Genomic DNA, 19,577 nt, shown 5'->3' with positions numbered 1-19,577 from the left:
ATAATAGAAACAGTTGAATATAATACTAAAAAAATGAATAAATTAATGAAAAGAGAATTCGGCAGATGGCAGAATTACAACTTACCTTCATCAACTGAGCAAAGATTTAAAGAGAAAAAGAACGGTAAACTTGTGGCGAAGGTGGACTCACCAGTCACCGTTTCTCTCTAATCTTATGGCCACTCCTCTGTTCCTCAGAAACTCTCTATTCCCTCCTCTCCACCATTCCTTTCTTCCCTTCCCTAAATATTCTTTCCCTTCATTTCCCTCCTCCATTAAATCAAGGCCTCTAACTTCTACCATGGTAATCCCCATAACAAGTTCCCACTTTTCCCTTTTCATTACCTTTTGTGATATCCCTTCTTGAATTTGCTTTTTTAATGTTTCTGTTAGATGAGAGGAAGTGAAATAACAGAGGAAGTTTCTGAAACCAAAGAGGCAGTAAATGTGGATACAAAGAAGAAAACTATATTTGTAGCTGGAGCAACGGGTAGTACTGGGAAAAGGGTCGTTGAACAGCTACTTTCTAAGGGATTTTCAGTCAAAGCCGGGGTTCGTGATTTGGGGAAAGCTAAAACTTTGCTTTCTAACGACAACCCATCTCTTCAAATTGTTAGTTCTTTTCTCTTCTTTAAAATTTTGAATGTGTTTTAACCTTGATATAGTACTGAAACTTCAATGGATGGCTATAAATGGTAGGCTTTTTATTTTTTGGATAAAGTTAAGGGAAATTTACTAAAGAATCAAAGGGTTCTTCAGCTTCCGTGATCTTTGTTGCTTGAGAGAAATTTGGGTGTTTATAGCTATGTTATTCGTGTTCGTAACTAGTGTCTACCATGTATTCGATAATATGATCCTTTGAGAATGTTTGAAATGCATAAAAATTTTGGATATCCGTACCGGATACTTACATTAAAGTTGAAGGAGATTATTCGAGTTTATTTGGTTTTAGAAACTGTGAATGGCTGGTTTTGCAGGTGCAAGCAGATGTGACTGAGGGATCAGCAAAGCTAGCAGAAGCCATTGGTGAAGATTCAGATGCTGTAATATGTGCCACTGGATTTCGACCAGGATGGGACTTATTTGCTCCTTGGAAGGTCAGGTTTCATTTGAACATATAGCAATTTTCATTATTGATACGGGCTACGATCCTCCAAATATATACATTTCCTAAACTCACATCCGAGTTGGAATGACATGGTTAACATATATCCATATCCTTGCTGCTTTCTTCCGGTTTCCTTTTCCGAAGTTTGAGCTTTAAAATGGAGTTGTATGATGATTCTCTTGTTTGTTGATTGTTGTTCATAAAATCTGTGTATGCATTTTGGATATGATTTCCTTAATGTATTGAAGTACACTCACTTCTTTAGATATTGAGACCAATTAACCCCTTAGCCTGAGTTTACTTTTGACTCGTGATACCATTTTCTGAGTCTAGATTGACCGAGCTTGCACGGAACCATAACGTAGCTATCTTCATTAGGGAAACAATTTCTTAAGCTTACTTTTTGATGATGGTCGGATAACGTCTGCAAGTTCATTGCTGTTTGATCATTTGTTTGTATTTTACTAGCATGATTTGTCTAGGCTTGTGAATGATGTATGCATTTACAGCACCGGAGTTAGGTCTCTGGGGTGCATGCTGATGTCTAACTCCAGCACCATTTGAACCCCTTTCTTCCCTTGTCACTTTTCAGCCACTCTGACCACCTAAATAATGACGACCTTAATCAGACCTCGACAGATTTCGTGTTTATGGATATTGTGATTCTATCCTGTTTTGCCATTTGATTTGTCCTCATTAGTGCCTTGATTCTTGTTTCCTATTATATATTGATAGTGTTAAAAGTTGTATGGTTGTGAATTTTGTGCCACCATCCTTCGATAGTTTCAATTATGTAAGTTTTATTATGTCACGCAGGTTGATAACTTTGGCACGGTAAACCTTGTCGAAGCATGCCGAAAACTTGGTGTGAACCGGTTCATTCTTATCAGCTCAATTTTGGTCAATGGAGCTGCAATGGGGCAGGTTTTTAATCCCGCTTATATTTTTCTCAATGTTTTCGGACTCACCTTGATAGCAAAACTCCAGGCTGAGCAATATATCAGGAAATCTGGGATTAACTACACAATCATAAGGCCTGGTGGGTTGAGAAATGATCCGCCAACCGGAAATGTTGTGATGGAACCTGAGGTAAACCATTTCAGTTTCGTTTTCAACTTTCTTTTCATCTTTTCTCATGTAGGTTGGCATTCTATGTTTGCTCCGACTCTTCGTTTTTTCCGTTTGATTCATAGTATGAACACATAGGGACCGGTATGAGGTGGGATGGGATGTGTTTTTTGCTTACCTCTACCCCAAAAATTTTAACGAAAAAAAAACTTACCCCTCTTGAACCCGTTCTTCAAAGGGAAAAAAACCTTGCCCTTACGACCATTATATTGCTCCGACTCTTCATTTTTATTGAAATACTCGTGTTTGAGGTTCACATCAAAATATGTGTACGGAGATATGAGTCCATGACCCCCTAATAAAGGTGATATTGGTTTGGCTTGTTTTGGTTCAATCAAGTTTTTGAAATTTTAAAAATACTTTTTTGTATAGTATTTTTAATTGTTTTTCACTTCTCAGAAATAAAATATTTATTTTTAAGGTGAATATTTGATGCATTGTCACTGCATAGGTCTCATACATCATCAGTTAATAATAAAATGGCACATCATCATTGGTGTAAAATAAAAAGTAGCATTTATTTTTCAAGTCCTTCAATATTTTTTATTTTACACGAAGTGTCATCTTATTATTAATCCGTAGTGCATAATATATCAATCTTTATTATATTATAAGTAAAAAAAAACTAAAATTAGCGTAGTTTTTTAAACTTATAAATAAAAAATCCTAAACCTAACCACATTCATTTACTTTTATCCAAACCCAAGCACTACAATTCATATTTGTTTTCGAATTGTTCATCGTGTACCGGTTTCCTAATTTAGGTATTTGACACATACTCGTATTTGACATACACCCGAGTAACATTTGGGTATTGTTTCCTAATTTAGGACACACTTTATGAAGGGAGCATATCCAGGGACCAAGTTGCAGAGGTTGCAGTGGAGTCATTGGTTCATCCTGAATCATGTTTCAAAGTAGTGGAGATTGTTTCTCGTACTGATGCTCCCAAACGTTCTTACAAGGATCTTTTTGGTTCCATAAAACTAACATGACGTTGTTTCCTTCAATTTTGTGAGAACATACTTTTTGCCAAACCAGACAATATCTTGTAACTTCTCACAATTGCTATTGAAGTAATCACGAGTTAAATTGTAAGAACCAAAGTGTTATACTGTGGGAGCATTTTTTTTATTTTTATAATTGTTAAATGCCAATGTTATTAGAATTAGATAGATGGTTGGATCGGTTCAATCATCCGTTTGTTAATTTGATTGGAACGATTGGTTCAATTAAAAAGTTATTAAAAATTTATAAAAAAAAAATCTATTCAATTGGGTTTTTAGTTGGTTCAATTGATTTGATACCATTTTTCGGGTCGATTGGATTTTATTAATACTAGAATGATTTCTTTAAAGAGGTTTTATTAATGTTAATTTAAAGAAAAAACATCTCAAGCAAGAACGAAATTGGAGAGCATAAAAAGAAATACAAAATAAATTAAAGTTTCAAAAGAACCATGCAAGCATTGAAACTACTGCGACAAACACAGCGGGAGCACCCAAAGCCACCCCAGCGCTTTCCATTGGCGACGGTGCAACTGCCCCTTGATCTTCCCTCACACTGGTGGCCGCCACTCCGGTGGCAAAAACAACAAGAACAGTGATATAAGCAACCAAAACCATAGCCATTTTGCTACCTTCCATTTTCCTAATACAACAATTGAAGGAAAGCTATTGAAGTATATAATGAGCCTTTTGATTGAAATGTAAAGAGGCTTCAAATGGTTTTTATAGTGAAAGATAATGCTAATAAAGTATATTCCATATTTATTTGGGTTAAATTCCTAAGATTCGTCCCTTTATTATTAAATGGATCAATTTAGTCCCTATAAAAAAATATCTTGAAAATTATTAATTTTTCAATTCCAAACAAAAAAGATTTCATTTACAAAACCATAAAAAACTTTAGAAACATTAACTCTGTTAAATAGCAAATGTTAAATCTATTCCCATTTGATCTTATTTGATTCTTTAGAGGGACTAATTTGATCAGATGCCTATAATAGAAGGATCTCTCAAATCCATTCACCTATTTCTATTTTATAAAGAAGGAATAATCTAAGTATTTGCCAACTATATTGTGCTGGTTTAACTACAAACAAAATCATTTGAAGGCAGTGAGTTAGATATGATTTGAGTAGTTTTGGTGTAATTATTTAAGAATTAGATAATGACATTGAAAAAAAGAACATTATTAGGGCATCTTCAACGCATTATTTAACATTCAAGTAACATGGTTGGTAGCCCCAAAAAATAATTAATACATATTAAATTATTTTATATTAATAAATTCAAAAAATATGTATGAGATATTTAATTAATAAATACCATATTGAAAAAGTACAATTTTTATTTTTATTTTTATTTTTTGAATATAAAAAAAAACTTAAAATCGTCTTCAATAATAGGTTTCACATATTTTTTTCATAATAATTAATTGATGTGTCAAAGATTATTTATTTGTCAAAATTTTAAATCGAGTTATTTTTTAATTTATTTATATACATGGGGTATTAACACTAAACAAAATAATTTTACAAACGAATTAGAATGATGCGGTGTGTTATTATAAGATAATAAGTTAATCATAAAAAATACTCGATAATATCCTATATTTATTTGAGAAGTTTTTTATTTCAACAATATAATTAGCCTCATATATATATATTAAATAAAGCAAGAAAATAGTGATTAAATAATATATAGGAAAAGGTTTTGGTTGGCATTTTCATTGAAAATATTACAAAACACTTTGGGAGTAGGCAACAAATAACAATGGCAGTGGTTCTGTCCAGGCCTGGCTCCAATGTTTTTTATATTCTTACTCATATATAATTATAATAAAATATATGATAACTCGATTCAGAATCCGACCTGAAATATTTATGATTCAAATAATCTTAAATATTTATGATTCAAATAATCTTAAACGCTCTATTTGAGTGAAGAGACTCTGATCTTTAGAACATGATACCATTCTCCTCTCTATATTAACCTCCATTGATACAATGTATCAACAGTTCCTTTCGAAAAATATTATTTTAAGTAATAAAATATAAAATTATTTCAATAAAAAATATTTATAATAAATTGAATTAAAAAAATTCTTATTATTAAATAGAAATTCCAGCAGAATCAAATTTTGTAAGATTCTTGTACAACAATCCGTAACCCTTGAAAACGGTCTAAAGCATTGCTTTGGCAAAGTTCAAAAAAAAAAAAAATCAATTCTCTATTTTTTATTTAAAAATCTTAATGTAATTATTAATTTTTTTTAAAAAATTTCCAACTTGACAAACTTATTAACAGGTCATGTGATAAGTAGACTAAATTTCGATGCGATATTTATTTGATAAAAAAAATTAAGAATATTGATTGAATTAAAATTTTTATAATATAGAAAATAAAAAGAAAATCTTTTAACTTTTTTTTCAATATAAAGATTAAATATTTTATTAAATTTTATGCGATACGTAGGTTAATTATGTATGTTAACTTTATAATATTTTTTGGGTTAATATATAATTTACGCCTTGGACTTGTTCAAAGGTACCTAGTTGACATCTAAAATTTTCTTTTACCTAGTTGATCCTAAACTTCTCCAAAAAAATGTTATATATTTTTAATATTAATTTATACTTTTTAAAAAAAATTAATTTATGTCTCTCACATGTTATACTAAGAGATTGACACATTTCACCATAGGATTAGTCACCAGTAGAGGTGCTCATGGCTCGGGCGGCCCGGCCCGACCCGACAGCCCACCCAAAATATGGGAGGGTTCAGGTAAAAATATAGGCCCGAAATATGGGCTTGGGCAAAAAAATAAGATCCGTTTAGAAAACGGGCCAGGCCTCAGGAACCACTTTTTTGGCCCGGGCCCGGCCCGAATATAATAAATATATTTTTTATTTTTAAAAATATTTTTAAAATACATTTTTTTATTTTTAAAATATTTTTAAAATACTTTTTTTAATTTTTTTAAAATTTTTTTTGGTATTTATTAAAAAAATGGGCCGGGCCGGGCCCGGACTTAGGAATTTTTTCTCGAGCCAGGCCTAGACAAAATTTTAGACCCGTATTTCGGGCCGAGCCAAGCCTGGGCCTAGGACACGGGCCGAAATTTTTTTATGGGCCCGACCCATGAGCACCTCTAGTCACCAGTGTCATGTCAGGTCTAATTAACAATGTTAATGCGAAGATACCAACTTAGGTGATGGAATACAAATTTAGGGACCAACTAGATACAAAAAAAAGCTCAAATAGTAAACTACATATTAACCCTTTAAACAATGAAAGTAAGCTAAGTAAACATTGTAGAATAAAATTATAATCTATATGAAAATCTTTTAAGTACCTTGAGTTGAATCTTTCTATTTTTCTACCTTCAATTGTAAATAAATATTATATTTTTTTATTTTTATTTTTACTTTTTTTGGTAGAAAAAACAGCCTTAAGCAATTACATTAATAAACACATAGTGAACTCATGTAGAATTAATTCTACCCACCAACAAGAAGTCGCGCACCGAAATTGGGGGTTTTTCAAAGGAGATCAATCCCACACCACCGTTAAATGCACATTTTTCCATTTGATCTGTAATTTTATTTCGAGATCATGGAATATGACAAAAACGAACTTTCCAGTTTCGAGTTAGTAACATATGGATAAGTTGTGACTAGAATAGTTTCCACTAGTAAGGCATAGTCACACTCCACATCAGTTTGTCTAAAACTCTTCTCCAAGCTATGCACAATCATTCTAACATTGCTCTTGCCTTAACTCTAAAAATTAAATCCTTACCAACCACCATCGAATAGCTATATAGCCAGTTTGTATAAGAGCCCTAAACACTTCTTTAATACAAACATTAAAAACATTCAGTGACGTTACTTCATTCATATCAAGTTTAATCCATTCTCTATTCGGTGGTAACCAACACCTACCCATTACCAGTCAGCTAGAGTGCAAAGGAGTGGTGTTCTAGCTCATAAAGCTCCTTGCCCATGCAACACCTGAAGTCACAATCTCATGTACACATATATGACTGTAACTTATAAGATTTTATGTATTTCAATATGAAAAGAACATATTTATAGTAACTTAAAAGAATTTTTAGTGAAACCTATCAATTACAATTATCATTATCATGATGTTAATGCATCAACCCGCAACACATTGTTTCCTTTTTCTTACAACCTTAAATTGTTGATATGATTTGCCATTAGGAAATAGAAGGTAAGAAAATGATTTGGACTAAAAAACTCTTTTACAAAAATTGTTTTTTCTTCTTTCTTGGTAACATAAAACTGGATCGAGAGCCTGACTTAATCGAGATAAATATACGATGCTTCTCAGCCTGTTGATGGCCCGATACAAACTCATACATAATATGAAGATATGATCGTTCAATGACCATCAACATACATGAAAATCTTAAGGAAAAAAAATTGAATATACTTATGTCCGACATATACTTATAACCAACATTTACCTCCAAGTTTGAATAATATAGCCTAAAATTACAATGTACAAAAGAGGAAACCAGTGACAGTGCTCGAGAAAAATCCCATTCATTTTCATTGCAGATAGAAAAGCAATGCTGGAGCCTATCATATGTTGGGTGCTCGGATACATACAGCTCAATCCTGGCCGATAAAATAATGCATGGATCTCCTTTCTGGCGAGCCAGTCAATCAAGTCTGTTCTGTTTTTGATGCAGCCTTCAGTTTCTCCAGTTGTTTCCGAAGATAGGCCTGTCTGAGTTTCTCGCGACGAGCCATTGCTTGCTCTTGCCTTCGCAATTTAAGCTCGGACACCATTTCCCTTGCTTGATTAGCTTCTTCATGAACTTCCCTGCGAATAACCATAACGGAATATATTTTAGCTTCAACTTTAAAGTATCAAATTTCTAATAAAAGACTTTTCAAATCTTCAGTACCTTCAAAAATGTGTTAGATTACCATATTCATATATACTTTTTGATACTATGCAATACATGGTATTTACCGTATTCATATATAAACTTTTCGATACTATGGATCAATTTCGGTCAGGTCTATTCCAGTTCTAAAAATTTTCTGGTCGCTTCAGGTTTGGATCATTTCGTGATTGGGTTAGTTTCGAGTTCAGGTCATTCGAGTTTGTCAATCAGGTTTTTCAAATCATGTCGTCTCTGATTTTTTTTATTTGGATTTGACACTTGAGTTCTATTCATTTTCAGGCTCGGGTTGAGTGGGTTCAGATAGTTGACCTTTTATGGTCGAATTGGGTTGTGTTCGGTTCAGATTCGGGTTAATCGGATCAAGTTTTCAAGTCTGGGTCATAATTGAAAAGTCTATATGGTATGCCACTTCATTGGGCAATTAAGCAAAACATTTAAGCAAGATGAAACCAGCTAGCCAGCTACTGGTTAGCAAAGAACTTAAAAAGAGGGGCATCAACTCAAACTTAAAGCTCCTTTTCCGAAACTTCACCAATCATACCTATGATAATTTTACCCATCGTTCTTATTCATATACATAAATTTAGCTCAAATCCACAATGAATTCCATGAGCAGCATGTAGGTTAAGGATAGAAAGGGATGAAACATCATGCTACTAGGAGATTGATTCACTATACTAAAGTGGTTAAATCTTCAAGCCCAACCTATCAGTTGCACCTCAAATATGCCAAGCAAAGCTAAACCCTAAACCCGTACTCGAAAATGAATGTCTAAGTCTAATATGGGTATATGTCGGACATAGCTATGCTAAATTTTTTTAAACTTTTACATATAATTGCTCGATCATAACCCATACTTGTATCCAACAAAATACTTTAAATGAAAACCAAAAGCTATAACCTATGTAATCCAGACTCGATAACCAGGTATGTGCCGGATACAGATATGTTCAATTTTTCTAAATTTTTTCATCTAGTTGTTCGATCATACCCGAAAAACACTAGGCAATTATTAATAACTTCGTAAACACCACCAAACATTTCATCGAACAATAAGTTGAATTTAACATAGCATTTAACCAAAAAGGAAAGCTAAAAAGTAAAACCCTCACCTTACAAAGCGTTTATGTTCATCATTGTTAATGGTTCCACCCGTTCTTCCAGGCCCTACGAATTTCGTTTTAAACAAAGCATGGCCATCATCAATCTCACCACCGCCTTCATCTTCTGCTCCTAAATTACCAAAATCAGGATCGACTTTCGACTGCTCCGATTTCTCGAGCTCGAAACCCTTCCTGGAAAAATCAACACAATACTTCTCCTTATCTTCTTCATCAGATAACTCTCCCTTCACTAACTTATCATATAATTCAGCCTTCTTCTCCAATGCCGCATAGCTAACTGACCCATCGTTAACAGCTTTAAGCTCAAGCTTGTCCCTGTAACCAAACACAAAATTGAGAAACCCTAAATTGAAAAAAAAGCCCTAATTTCCCAATTAGGTTAACTTTAGAAAGGGGAAACAGAAATTACTTGAGGGCGCGAGATTCGACGCCGGAGTTCTTGAAGGAGAAGGTATCCTGAGCGGAGATTTTTTTCTTTGCACGGTGGTAGTCGACGTCGGAACCGGTTAATTCCTTGGATTTCTTGGATTCTTCTTGGGATTTGTAGAGATGGGCTTTGAGTTCAAGGATGGAGGAGACTCCGACGCCTTCGATGGCGCGGTGTTTCTTGGGCATGATGGAGGATTCCGTCAGCCATCCAAGCGATTCCACCACCACCCTCTTCTTTCTCTCTTCCTCCGCCATCTTTTTTCTTTGTTTTGCTGTAATTGGTAAAGTTGCCACCTTTCAAAATCCCCAGAATTTAAAAGGAATGTCGTAAATATAAATTTGTCCCTAAAATTATGTAAATCATGTAATTTTGACCCTATTCTTTTATTAAATATCAATTAAGTCCTTAAACTTTATTTAAAAAGGTTAAATTCTACTATTAGTCCCTGTACTTTAAAAAAGTTTTAGATTTTGTCCATATACTTTAATTTGGTCGTTTTTAATCGATGTACTTTTCGAATTACATTAAACGATAACTGTTAAATTCATTAAGTTAAATTCTGTTATTTCTAAAATTTGATATGGCAAACATATTATCGTATGTGTAATGTTATATCAGCTTGTTATTTCCACATATTACTTACTAAAAATCTACTTAATTGATTAATGGTGGTCATTTGTGTGAAGACTGAAATTTTAAAATTCGAACAAATATAGGGGATTAGAATAATCCAATCCGATAATATGGACTAAATGTATAATTGTACACAAAGTACATGACTAGTAATCCAATTTAATTAAACAAATTTAACTGTGTTTGGATCAGACTAAAATTCCAAAATTCAAAAAGCACAAAAACTAAAATTGTTGAAATTAAAGTAAATGGACTAAATCGTTATGGTTACTTGACAATTGGTATATCTTCGACTTTAGAAATTGACACCATGTTTGGTTTGGGGTAGAGGTGCTCATGGGCCGGGTTCGGGCCGAGCCCAGAAAAAATTTCGGGCCGCTTGCTAGGCCCGAGCCCGGCCCGTGGAAAAAATATAAAGCCCGGGCCCGGCCCATTTTTTTTACTTAAAAGTTAAAACTAATTTTTATTAAAGTTATATCAAATATCAAATTATATTTTTTTTGTATATAATGAAAAAAATTTAAAATAATAGCTTTCATCATGTTATCTATAAACTTTATGTTAGAATTGATGTAGTATTACACTAAACTAATACACTGTAAGTTTAAAAAATTACCAACTAATTGAATTTAAATGTTATTTAATTGTCTATAATTACACATTTGTGACATTTAGGTAACAATCAATTCTTAAAAAAAGAGAATAAAAATAAAAATGATTATACAAGTAATTGTCCATCAACATATTTAATTTCATAACAAAATATAAATTGTCCATCAACATATTTAGAAGGAAAGTATCTTAATTTCATAACAAAATATAAATTGTCCATGAGCTTACAAAATGTATTTTTACTAACCGAAACTCTACGAAAAACAAAACCCCGCCACAGTTCATTTTCAATTCATTTTACATCAACCAACAAATTCAATTCAATTCATTTTCAGCAACTTTTCATTCACTTTCTCACCAACCAAAAAACAGATCAAACCAAAAAGAAAAGCAGATGAAATTTTGACTTTGCAAAAACATGACCATGTAAACCTAACTTCATTCGTATTTTAATCTTAAGGATCTTTAAGATCAAATTCCCGTTTGTTGACTAAGAAAACGAATGACAAGAAGTATTTACTACTCATACATGTAAACCTAACATCGTAATTCATATTTTAATTTTACATCAATAAATTCAAATTCAAATTCAAATTCCGCCACAGTACAATCATTTTAAAAATATATACTTAATAATTTTTATTTAAACTTTAAACAGTTTTTCTGGAAATAAAATAAAATCTGGAAAATGATCAAGCCCATCTAGACAATTTTTACAGAAAAGCACTAGCAAATGACTTCAAACTTCAAATACATGGCAACAGTATATTAAAAATCGAAGCATGTCACCGTCACTAAACTCAGCAATAAAGAGCAGCCTTCTCTTAAGTCTTAAATACATGATTAAAATGAAAACTAAAGTGAAGAAGAATAGAAATAAGTTACCTTGAAGGCTTGAACTTGTTGATTTGAAGGGTTTGGGTCGGACTCGGAAGTTGCAGAAGAATCGAAGTGAAGAGAAAACAATGCCACCTAGTGTCGTGGAGTGGAGGTGGAGTGCTGGAGGACCGGAGACTGGAAGTGGGATGGTGGATCGGTGGGGACTGTAGGTGGGTTTTCAATTTGGGGAAAAAAAGGGAGGAGGGAAGGGAATGGGTTAGGGATTTCTGTCTAAAATTTTAACGGGGTTGGGGAAATGGGGAGGGGAAATGGGACAGGTCACTCAAATGTAAAATGTAAAAATAAAATAAAAAATGTATATTATTTATAGCCGGGCCGGGCCGGGCCAGGCCCGGGCCAAAAAAATTTTGCCCGAGGCCCGGCCCGTTTTTTAAACGGGCCTCGATTTTTGCCCAAGCCCATATTTTGGGCCTATATTTTTACCCAAACCCTCTCATTTTTCGAGCAGGCCGTCGGGCTAGGCCGGGCCGCCCGACCCATGAGCACCTCTAGTTTGGGGGAATAGAATAGCATTCCCCCCTTATTTATTAAATGGTAAACCATTCTTTTGTTTGGTTGAACGTAATATTTATTCAATGAAATGACCATTACTTCCTTATTACTTGTCTTCCCGTATCAAAAAACGACTATTCCATGCAACATTGAATAACAAAACAAAATTAATATTCAGATTAGTCCTTTAAAGCTTGAACTCAGAAAATATAAAAATAAAATATTTGAAATATTTTAATATAACTCGATATAAAACTAAAAAAATATTTTAATATAATTTAATATAAAAATAATTATATTAAAAATGTTATTAAATTATATTTTTATTTTTATTAAATAATTTTTAATAATAATTATATTAAAATATGATTAAATTATTTATTTTTTATTCCTTATGCTATTATAATATCTATTCCATTCAATCAAAACCAAACACAAGTATACTATTACAATTCTATTCCATTTTATTCAACTAAACAATTAAATTATTAATTACAGCTCTATTCCACTATAGCTCTTTACTATTACAACCCTACTCAATAATTACAACTCCATTCCATTATAGCTCTTTACTATTACAACCCTATTCAATTCTAATGAACCAAACGTGTCGTGACAGTTATGTTTATCCAAAAGTAATTTAAATAATAAATCAATAATAATGCTAAATAAGTATTCAACATTAAATAAAAAAAACATATTTTACTTTAAACTGTTATGAATATCTTATTAAGTGGATGTCCATCATGATTAAGATAAAATTTTGATGTACTTTAAATTTTAATAGTTATTAGAATTAGATCTCTACTTCTTTTATACTTCTTTTGCCTATAAATAGAGACTGTAATGAAGCATTGTAATTATCCCTTTTGATCAATAAAGTACATTCTCTATTGCTTTCATATTTTCTTTATTCTTTATTCTCTCCATTTCTCTTTATTTTATAGCACGTTATCAGCATGATTCCCTTTTAATTATTTTTCTCCATTAGCCACAATTTTTTTCCCTTTCACCAAGCAATGCAATAGCCGATTACTCCAAATTTGATGTTCAAGCTGTTGTCGATTGCCTTCTAGAGCTACTACTATTTCAGTATTCAATTGAGGCTTGCGCATTATGGGTAATCATTAGAGCTTTTAACCGCTCAAATCTTTAGGTATATTTTATTATGATTTATTTACTTTATCATATTTATTATAATTGGAGACTAATCATGACAACATTAATAGATAGATTTTGATTTGAAATCCATGCATGTTTGCGATGATGATTATGAAATAAAGAATTTTTGGGATGTTTATAAGTTTGTCCTAGTAAATCTATTGCATTCCTCGAAGTGAACGCAAAAGAAAATATAAACCAATATTATTTCAATATTTGGTAGTACAAAATTAGTCCAAAGCTCTAAAAGAGCTAATATATTAATATATTGTGATGGTTAATCCATTGGTTTTAAAAGGTATTTATATTGGATCTCATATTTAGATTGTGAATGAAGAAAAATTATTATTTTTGGATATTTGAAGATTTTGGCATATTCCTTGAAGCGAATATTGCATATAATTATTTAGAAATTATATTGACTTAGTGATATTATAGACTTCACATTGATTTAGACAAATCTAGTCATAAACGTCACAATAGTACTTATATGTGGATACAAATTAAAAGGAATGATAATAAAATTATCAATTTGTTACAATTTAGTAAAATTGAAACACATGTTAAAGTAAACCAGAAGTTTACTAATACAAATACATGTATTACTTAGCTTGACCAGTTAGACCATCTTAGATCATATATGATGTGAAAATTAATTGAGAATTTATATGGACATTCATTAAATAACCATAAGATTCTTTAATTTAAAAAATTCTCATTAGTTGCTTGCTCTCAATGAAAATTAATTCTTAGAAATTCACTAGCTAAAGTTGAGATTTAATGTCTTGCATTTCTAAAATGAATATGGGCACATTCATCCACCATGTGGATGGTTTTGATATTATATGATTTTGGCAAATGTATCTACAAAATAATCACATGCGTTATCAACTCGTAACCTGTCGTTTGCGAGATTGCTTATTTAAATGATTAATTTCAGATTATGAAATTAAAACAATTCATCTTGCTAATGTTGGTGAGTTTACATCCCAAGTTTTTAATGATTATTATATGTCAATTGGGATAAAAGTTGGATATTCTGTAGCTCATGTTCACACATAAAATGAGTTAACTGAATTGTTTATCAAAAGCCTCCAACTAATAGCTAAATCATTACTTATGAGAACAAAACTTTCTATTTCAGTATGAGATTGTATTGATTTGCATGTTGTACGCATCAAGCCAATAAATTATAAATACTCCCCATTACAATTGATTTTTGGTCAAGAGCCAAATACTTCCCATCTTACAATTTTTGGATGTGCAGTTTATGTTCCAACTACTCCACCACAACGCACAAAGATGGGTCATCATAAGAGATTAGGAATGTATATTTATATGAGTCTCTTTATAATATTTATAAATTATTAATTTGAGATTTAGTTATGACATGAGTTGTCAGGAGAGAATAAAAAGCTGGATTAATAAAGTACTTGAAATAAATTATCAATGTTTAAGATCCTCGTACAAAGCAATGTGAACCAGAAGTTCAATAGAAAATTAGTTTTACAAATCAACTGCTAGATTCATTAAATCTCACATACTAATTGAAAATGCTTCAATACAGATTGATGTCTTAATAGGGCAAACTGTTAGTGAAAAAGAAAGTAATCCATGCCTGAAGTGTGGAAGACCGATCGGTTCTAAAGATAAAAATCCTTGTAAAAGTAAAGGAGCAAACATTCAAGATGGTTATATAGTGGAGGCGGGGGTTCCTGAAGAGACCCATGGCATAACTAATTATAAAACTCAAGAAGAGATTCAGGTACCTAAAAGTGAAAATGAAAATGATGAAAATAAATAGATCTCAATAAGTTATGTCAATACAAGAAAAAGATGGAACTGAAAAAAAAATGTAGTTGTCGATAACAATTTTTCTTATAATATTGCTATTGAAATAATAAAAGAAAACGAGGATCCTGAGCCTAAATCTATTGAGGAATATAAAAATAGAAAAGATTGGCCAAAATAGAAAGATGCAATTCAAGCAGAATTGAATTCACTTTCTAAACGTGAAGTTTTTGGACTTGTAGTCCAAACACCTAAAGGTAGGATATAAATGGGTATTTGTGCAAAAGCAAAATGAAATTAATGAAGTCGTAAGATATAAAACTTGACTTGTAGCACAAGAATTTTCTCAAAGGCCCAGCATTGATTATTGTAGCGACGTAAAAATTTTGATTTCGGTCGCTAATTGTGGCGATCTAGTGAAAAAGTTTGGAAACTGAAGTTCGATTTTAAAATAAAGAGAGAGTCGCCACCGATCCTTTTTCCTAGGTGTGATCGGACACCTATTAGATTCATTTTTTAAAACAAAAGGAAGGCTGAATTTAGGTCTACGTTAAAAGCCAGAGAAAAATTAGGGTTCGGGAGTCGGTTACGCGCGAGGAAGGTATTAGCACCCTCGCGACGCCCAAAAATTGGTATCTCATAAACACATGTTGTCTTAATTTTCAAAAATGCGAATTCAATGTAAAGTTTAGTCGTGATCCGATTAAAAAACAAGAAATTTTAGTTTATTTCGGTTTTTTGAGAAGGATATGCCGTTTTAACACGAGTCAATTGACGTTCACCCAACATAGCGATGAACTCGATGACTTAATGTTAAATCGGTACATTTCCTTGTTTATTGAAATTAATTAGCAAAACAAGTATATGATTTTCGAAATAATGCAAAGTAAATTGATATGAAATAAAAATAAATAAATGATAGGGCTAGGCATATATTGAAACAAATAACCGATGTGACAATAATATTAAAATGATAAAGATCTATACGACATTTTAGCGCAATACTAGAATTAAACACGAAATAGAAACAATGAATATATACATAAGATGGTATAAAGATATGTACATGGAAATGTATAAGAACTATATATAACTAGTAATATTAAAAATATTTATAACATATATAGAACATATACAATACGTACATACCTTAGAAATGATAATAATAACAAAACTATTTTGTACACTACACAAATACATAAACACATATATATATATATAGATATATAAACAATAGTATTAAGAATATACAATATAATATTAGAAACATGTATATAATAGTGTAAAAGAAAAATATGACAAGTAAGATTAAAATATATATAATAATAATAATAATATAAAAAGTGGATAAAATATAATGATATAAAAATAAAATAAGAATAAAGTAATAGGTAATAATAAATACAATAACATTAAAAATGAGAAAAGGTAAGAAAAAGGACTAAAATTAAAATAAAATCAAAGTTATGGGGCCAATTTAAAATAAAAACAAAGAAAAGGGACTTAATTGTAACACACGTGCAACTTGGAGGGTCAAAAGCGCAATAAACCCAGGTATTAAAACGCTGTGCAGCGTGGGGACCAGAATGAATTCGGGGCAAAACCATGGGGCCAAATTAAAAATAAAAAAAACCTTGATTGTAAACTCCCAGAAAAGCGGAAGGGCTAGAAGTGCAATTAGCCCTTCCAAAGAAAAACACGCGGATCCTCCCTGGTGCGGGTCAGGTCGACCCGACCCGCTTCCAAAACGACGTCGTTTTATTTACTTGGGGGGGACCAAAACGCACCGTTTTGGTCCCCTATATAAGTTAAAAATTTTGCTTTTTTTTTTCTCATTTGTACAGCTGAAAGGAAAAAAAAAAGAAGATGAGAGAAGGGAGAGAGGAGAAGGGGGGAAAGGGAGAGCTCCGGCCAGGGGGGGTCACCGGTCCGGTCACCGGAGTCTCGCCGCGGTGGCCGAAATTCGAAAAGGTCAATTTTTTTCTCTTTTTTTATTGTTTGTATTATATTGTTATTTTTATATTTTTTAGTATATATATATATGGGAAAATAGAACAAAAGACAAAACAAGAATAGATTCACAACCACCTTAGGTTTCCGGTTCTGATTTTTGACTTGTTGATTCACTGATTTTTGGGTGTTCGAATCTCTGCCTTTTGATGTTAAGATCGTAGTATTTCGGATATCAATTGTTTGCTTTTTGGTTAAGAAATCGAAAGAGAGAAGAGAAAAAAAAAGGTCCCCCCCAAAATACAACCGATTCTTCCCTTTGAAATCTCCAAAAAAAAACATAAAAATCCCCCCTCTATTACATTCAGATCTGGCATTTATAGCCATTTCAATACAATATTTTAAATTTCTTGCCGTTGCTTCCTGCCGTCTGCCTCTGTCTTAGTGTTTGCTTTCTTTTTTGTCTTATTCTGCAGGTGATGGAAATCAACAGGTGGGCGCACATGGAGGAGTTGGTGGGAGTGTCAAACGCGTGGGGCGTGGTGGCCAAGGCTGAGGGGCATGGTGGCCGACATGGTGGCATGGAGAGCTGGGGTGCCAGGGGTTTGCTGCTGAAAAACCTTAAGCAAGTGGGCTGTTATTTGGGCTAGGGTTTATTTTTGTTGGCCCGTTGGGTTTGTTTTATTTTTGGGTTGTTGTAATTGATTTGGGCTTGTTATTTGGGTACTAGGCTGTTTAGGTTAGGGTAGGTTAGTTGGGTTTTGGGGTGGCCCAAAATTGGCCTGTACAGCTGCCCCTCTTTGCTCATTGTCGTGTAACGAGAATAGAGCAAAGACACAAAGAAAGGCCAATTTTGTCCCGTCTTGTTGAGTCTTGACTTCATTGGTGCTCTTCTTATGCAAATAGTCTTCTCCCAGTCCATCGTATCTTGTAGCTTGGTCCATTGCATCTTCTGATATATGCCTTGTAGCTTCAACCTATTTCAATGTAACTTCAAAGATATGAGATATGTAACTTTGATCTGCTTCCATGCTGCTTCAGAAAGATGAGGTCTACAGCTTTAATCTGCTCTTCTATCGCTTCTGTGAGATGAAATTTGCGATCTTCTCTTCTGTAACTCTAGCAAGGCAAGATCTGATATTCTCGATCAGCTCCACTGCAACTTCAGGGAGTCAAGACTTGCAACTTTGACCTGCTCTATTGCAACTTCAAGGAGGCCACATTTTGTGTCTTTCATCAACTTCAATCTTTATTCTTACTTGGCATGTGATCTTGAGCCCAACTCATTTCTCACAATATGAATTGACTCTTTAAAAACAGACATTAAAAACAAAAACTAAAGATATCTCAACATGTGAACTGAGGCTCAACTCACTTTTCGCAATATGAGTTGATTTTTTTGACAACAGAAATTGAAATTACCTCAGCGTGTCCTGAGGCTCAACTCATTTCTCGCAATATGAGTTGAATTTTGAAAAGCAGAAATTGAAAATACCTCAACGTGTCTTGAGGCTCAACTCATTTCTCGCAATATGAGTTGAATTTTGAAAACAGAAATTGAAATTACCTCAATGTGTCTTGAGGCTCAACTCATTTCTCGCAATATGAGTTGATTCTTTCAAAAACATAATAATGAAAACAGAAATGGAAAATACCTCGGTGTGACCTGAGGCTCAACTCACCTCTCGCAATATGAGTTGATTTTTTTTTGAAAAACCAAAATCAAAAGGCTTAATTGAAAATACCTCGGCATGTGTCCTGAGGCTCAACTCACCTCTCGCAATATGAGTTGAAATTAAAACGCAAAAATTGAAAATACCTCAGCGTGCCCCGAGGCTCAACTCACCTCTAGCAATATGAGCTGATTTTGACAAAGTAGAAATTAAAAGGTTCAACCCACCTCTCGCAATATGAGTTGATTTTTTTGAAAGTAGAATTTGAAAATACCTCGGCGTGCCCCGAGGCTCAACTCACCGCTCGCAATATGAGTTGATTTTTGAAAAACAGAAATTGAAATTACCTCAGCGTGTCCTGAGGCTCAACTCACCTCTCACAATATGAGTTGATTTTTGAAAAACATAAATTGAACAGAAATTGAAAATACCTCAACGTGTCTTGAGGCTCAACTCACCTCTCGCAATATGAGTTGATTTTCTTGAAAAGTAGAAATTGAAAATACCTCAATGTGTCTTGAGGCTCAACTCACCTCTCGCAATATGAGTTGATTTTTTTGACAACAGAAATTGAAATTACCTCAGCGTGTCCTGAGGCTCAACTCACCTCTAGCAATATGAGTTGATTT

The 19,577-nt window shown here is 32.9% G+C and overlaps 2 protein-coding genes across 3 annotated transcripts; one reads left to right on the top strand and one right to left on the bottom strand.

The window, feature by feature from the left end:
- The first annotated feature begins 35 nt into the window (after positions 1–35).
- On the top strand, positions 36–3,348 carry LOC107962138 (uncharacterized protein At2g34460, chloroplastic). Its single transcript, XM_016898382.2, has 5 exons — positions 36–304; positions 394–612; positions 978–1,097; positions 1,925–2,197; positions 3,067–3,348. The coding sequence occupies exons 1-5, from the start codon at positions 176–178 to the stop codon at positions 3,229–3,231; spliced, it is 906 nt and encodes a 301-aa protein (XP_016753871.1). The 5' UTR covers positions 36–175; the 3' UTR covers positions 3,232–3,348.
- Positions 3,349–7,561: 4,213 nt separating this feature from the next.
- Positions 7,562–12,156, bottom strand: LOC107962136 (uncharacterized protein At4g18257). Of its 2 annotated transcripts, none has more exons than XM_016898381.2 (4): positions 11,867–12,156; positions 9,716–10,007; positions 9,295–9,621; positions 7,562–8,094 (listed from the first exon to the last, which is right to left on the bottom strand). In XM_016898381.2, the coding sequence occupies exons 2-4, from the start codon at positions 9,988–9,990 to the stop codon at positions 7,935–7,937; spliced, it is 762 nt and encodes a 253-aa protein (XP_016753870.1). In that variant the 5' UTR covers positions 9,991–10,007; positions 11,867–12,156; the 3' UTR covers positions 7,562–7,934. The 2 variants fall into 2 exon arrangements, with proteins under 2 accessions (XP_016753870.1, XP_016753869.1); XM_016898380.2 differs by having other exon boundaries at positions 9,716–10,029; positions 11,867–12,137.
- Between the last annotated feature and the right edge of the window lie 7,421 nt (positions 12,157–19,577).

This window comes from Gossypium hirsutum, chromosome D09, assembly GCF_007990345.1.
Source record: "Gossypium hirsutum isolate 1008001.06 chromosome D09, Gossypium_hirsutum_v2.1, whole genome shotgun sequence".
In the NCBI taxonomy this organism is placed as follows: domain Eukaryota; kingdom Viridiplantae; phylum Streptophyta; class Magnoliopsida; order Malvales; family Malvaceae; genus Gossypium; species Gossypium hirsutum.
Note: the sequence above shows the minus strand (reverse complement) of the source record. Positions and strands in the feature narration are given on the sequence as shown.

Bases quoted from the DNA above. Each gene is read 5' to 3' on its own strand.
- LOC107962138 (XM_016898382.2), top strand. From the start codon at position 176: ATGGCCACTCCTCTGTTCCTCAGAAACTCTCTATTCCCTCCTCTCCAC. The intron at 305-393 runs GTAATCCCCATA...TGTTTCTGTTAG, and splicing joins GGCCTCTAACTTCTACCATG to ATGAGAGGAAGTGAAATAAC. The intron at 1,098-1,924 runs GTCAGGTTTCAT...TATGTCACGCAG, and splicing joins ACTTATTTGCTCCTTGGAAG to GTTGATAACTTTGGCACGGT.
- LOC107962136 (XM_016898381.2), bottom strand. From the start codon at position 9,990: ATGGCGGAGGAAGAGAGAAAGAAGAGGGTGGTGGTGGAATCGCTTGGA. The intron at 9,622-9,715 runs GTAATTTCTGTT...GTTTGGTTACAG, and splicing joins GTCGAATCTCGCGCCCTCAA to GGACAAGCTTGAGCTTAAAG. The intron at 8,095-9,294 runs GTGAGGGTTTTA...GGTTATTCGCAG, and splicing joins GAACATAAACGCTTTGTAAG to GGAAGTTCATGAAGAAGCTA.